Here is a 3,379-nt window from a genome sequence, read left to right as displayed (position 1 = left end):
CTTCACTGCCTGAAAGAATCTCAGAGCAGCTTACAATCTCCTTCCCTTCCTCTCCCCACAACAGACACCCTGTGAGAGAGGTGGGGCTGAGAGAGTTTTGAGAACTGTAACTTACCCAAGGTCACCCAGCTGGCTCCATGTGAAGGAGTGGGGAATCAAACCCAGCTCTCCAGGTATGAGTCCACCACTCTTAACCACTACACCAAGCTGAATGTTAGCTGCAGGGAGAGTCAGATCATAAACACCTGCAAGTCAGACCAGGCCTCTTAATCATGTTAACCCTCGAGGAAACTGGAGTGCTTTGCCTCAAAGATCCATTTCTCTTAAACTGGTTGGAACTGTAGGCTATTATTTCATGTTTCCATTTTGACTGTGGTTCCATCCTTCCAGAAGAATGTTTACTCTTGAATTTCTTTCCTTCCCCATATAAGAGTGATCAATCTCTCTCTCCCTCCCTTCCTCTCTCTGCAAAAGAAGCCAGAAGTGTAATAGAGACTTTGGTTGAGACAGACAACAGCTTCACATCCAAAGAAAGGCTGAAGAGTTTCTCACGGGGATCCCAAGAGTATATTTCCTTCCCAGATGAGCTGGCTGAGAGTGAGTATCCTTGACAGTTATGTCAAGGGAACAGGCAAGGAATAGCCATGGGGGATTTCTGATTCACTTCTGAGCAATGTTTGGTTTGGTGCAATCATACAATCCTATGGGTAAAATAGGAAGAAGGTCTTCTGAGGGACCTGAAATCTGGAAGTTCAGGAACTCCTTCTGGGGAAGACTTCAGCTATAGCTCTTGGGGGTGGGGGTGGGTGAAGTGTCCTTAAATACTAGAAATTCTGAGGAAAGGGGGTTAAGATAAGCAAAGCTGGACAAGTCAAAGGGTCATCAGTCCTTTCCAGCTGCAGTTACATAGATGCCTTTGGACCTTCCCAGCCCTCCCAGGTGCAAACAGGATTTCTCTATTTATTTTAGCAGAGGATGATAAGAAGAATGAGGAGAGTGAGAAACTTCATCAACAAATGCCCAATAGAGTTAAAAATGGGGAGGGGCAGCCTTCTGGGGGACTGAAGTTTGGAGGCTCAGAAATTCCTTCTGGGCAAGAGCTCATCTGTGGCTCTTGAGGGGGTTTGGTATCCTTAAATGCTAGATATTCTGGGTAAAGGTGGAGGGGTAGTTAAGATCAGCTAAGCTGGATGAGGCCAAAGGGCAATCAGTCCTTTCCTACTGCAGTCAGATAGGTACCTTTGAAACTTACCGGCCCTCCCAGGTGCTAACAGGATGTCTATTTAATCCAGCAGAAGACAATCAGAGGAATGAGGAGGGCGAGGAACTTCAGCGAATGCCAGAAAGAATTAAAAATGAAGACCTGAAAGATAACACCAGAAGTCTAAACATACCTGAGAGAAAGACAGGCAGCCCTATGGTTGAGAAGCGAGATGGAGAAAATGAGAAACTTCAGCTTCACCAAACAATTTACCCAGGGGAAAAACCTTTTCAGTGCTCAGTGTGTGGAAAGAGATTTTGGTTGAGTCACACTCTTCAAGTGCACCAAAGAACCCATATAGGGGAGAAACCTTTTGAATGCTCAGAGTGTGGAAAGAAATTCACTTGCCGTTCTGCTCTTCGGACACACCAAGGAACCCACACAGGAGAGAAGCCTTTTGAATGCTCAGTGTGTGGAAAGAAATTCAGCTTGAGTAACTATCTTCAGCAGCATCTAAAAATCCACACAGGGGAGAAACCTTTTCAATGCTCAGAGTGTGGAAAGAGATTCAATCACAGTGGCACTCTTCAGGAACATCTAAGAACCCACACAGGAGAGAAACCATTTGAATGCTCAGAGTGTGGAAGGCGATTCAAACACAGTGGCACTTTTCATCAGCATTTAAGAAGCCATACAGGGGAGAAACCTTTTGAATGTTCAGAGTGTGGACAAAGATTCAGCCGGAGTGGCACTTTTCAAGAACATCTAAGAACCCACACAGGGGAGAAACGTTTTGAATGCTCAGAGTGTGGAAAGAGATTCAACAGGAGTAACAACCTTCAACGGCATCTAAGAACCCACACAGGGGAAAAACCTTTTGAATGCTCAGAGTGTGGAAAGAGATTCAGTCTGAGTGGCACTCTTCAAGAGCATCAGAGAACCCACACAGGGGAGAAACCTTTTGAGTGCTTGTTGTGTGGAAAGAAATTCACTTGGAGTGCCGCTCTTCAGAAGCACCAAAGAACCCACACAGGGGAGAAACCTTTTGAATGCTCAGTGTGTAGAAAGAGATTCCGTCAGAGTGGCCATCTGGACCAGCATCTAAGAACCCACACAGGGGAGAAACCTTTTGAATGCTCAGTATGTGGAAAGAGCTTCCGTCAGAATGCCACTCTTCAACTGCATCAAAGAACCCACACAGGGGAGAAACCTTATGAGTGTTCAGAATGTGGAAAGAAATTCAGTAGGGGTCACAATTTTAAACTGCACCGAAGAACCCACATTGGGGAGAAATCTTTTGAATGCCCAGAGTGCGGAAAGAGATTCAGGTTGAGTCACACTCTTCAGCGGCACCAAGGAACCCACACGGGGGAGAAACCTTTTGAATGCCCAGAGTGTGGAAAGAGATTCAGTCGGAGTGGCCATCTGGAACAGCATCTAAGAACCCACACAGGGGAGAAACCTTTTGAATGCTCAGAGTGTGGTAAGACATTCATTCGGAATGACTCTCTTCAACAACATCAGAGAACTCACACAGGGGAGAAAGCACTTGAATGTTCAGAGTGTGGAAAGAAGTTCAAGCTGACTTGCAATCTTCAATGGCATCAGAGAACCCACACAAGGGAGAAACAGCTTTTAATGCTCAGAGAGTGGAAAGAAATTCAGGTTGAGTGACACTCTTCAACGGCATCTGAGAACCCACAAAGGGGAGAAACCTTTTGAAAGTTCAGAGTGTGGAAAGAGTTCCAATCACAGTGACATTCTTAACAGCCTCAACCCACTAAATGGGAGAAGCCTTTTCAATGCTTAGTCAGAGTAACACTATCTAACGGCATCAGAGAACCCAGCCAAGAGAGATAGCATTTGAACGCTCAGAGTGTTGAAAGAGGTTCAGGTTGAGTCACAATCTTCAGTGGCACTGGAAAACTCACACAGAGATGAAACATTTTTAAAGCTCAGAAAGTAGAAAGCAATTCAAGTTGAGTGACACTCTTCAACAGCATCTGATAACCCACACAAGGGAGAAACCTTTTGAATGTGGAAAGAGATTCAGTTTGAGTTGTCATCTTCAACAGGACTGAAGAACCCACATGGAAGAAACATTTGAGTGCTCAGAGTGTAGAGAGACATTGACTAACTGTAGCAGTTTTTCAAGGCATTAGAGAACCCATACAAAGG

The 3,379-nt window shown here is 45.2% G+C and overlaps 1 protein-coding gene across 1 annotated transcript; it reads left to right on the top strand.

Moving 5' to 3' along the window:
- Positions 1 to 1,336: 1,336 nt before the first annotated feature.
- LOC132586967 (gastrula zinc finger protein XlCGF57.1-like) lies at positions 1,337 to 2,725 on the top strand (the record flags this gene model as incomplete). Its single annotated transcript, XM_060259139.1, has 1 exon — positions 1,337 to 2,725. A coding segment is annotated over exon 1 (1,389 nt), but the record flags the coding sequence as incomplete, so codon positions are not given.
- Positions 2,726 to 3,379: the final 654 nt, after the last annotated feature.

Source organism: Heteronotia binoei, chromosome 1 (assembly GCF_032191835.1).
Source record: "Heteronotia binoei isolate CCM8104 ecotype False Entrance Well chromosome 1, APGP_CSIRO_Hbin_v1, whole genome shotgun sequence".
Classification (NCBI taxonomy): Eukaryota; Metazoa; Chordata; class Lepidosauria; order Squamata; family Gekkonidae; genus Heteronotia; species Heteronotia binoei.
This window is presented reverse-complemented; position numbering and strand designations above follow the sequence as displayed.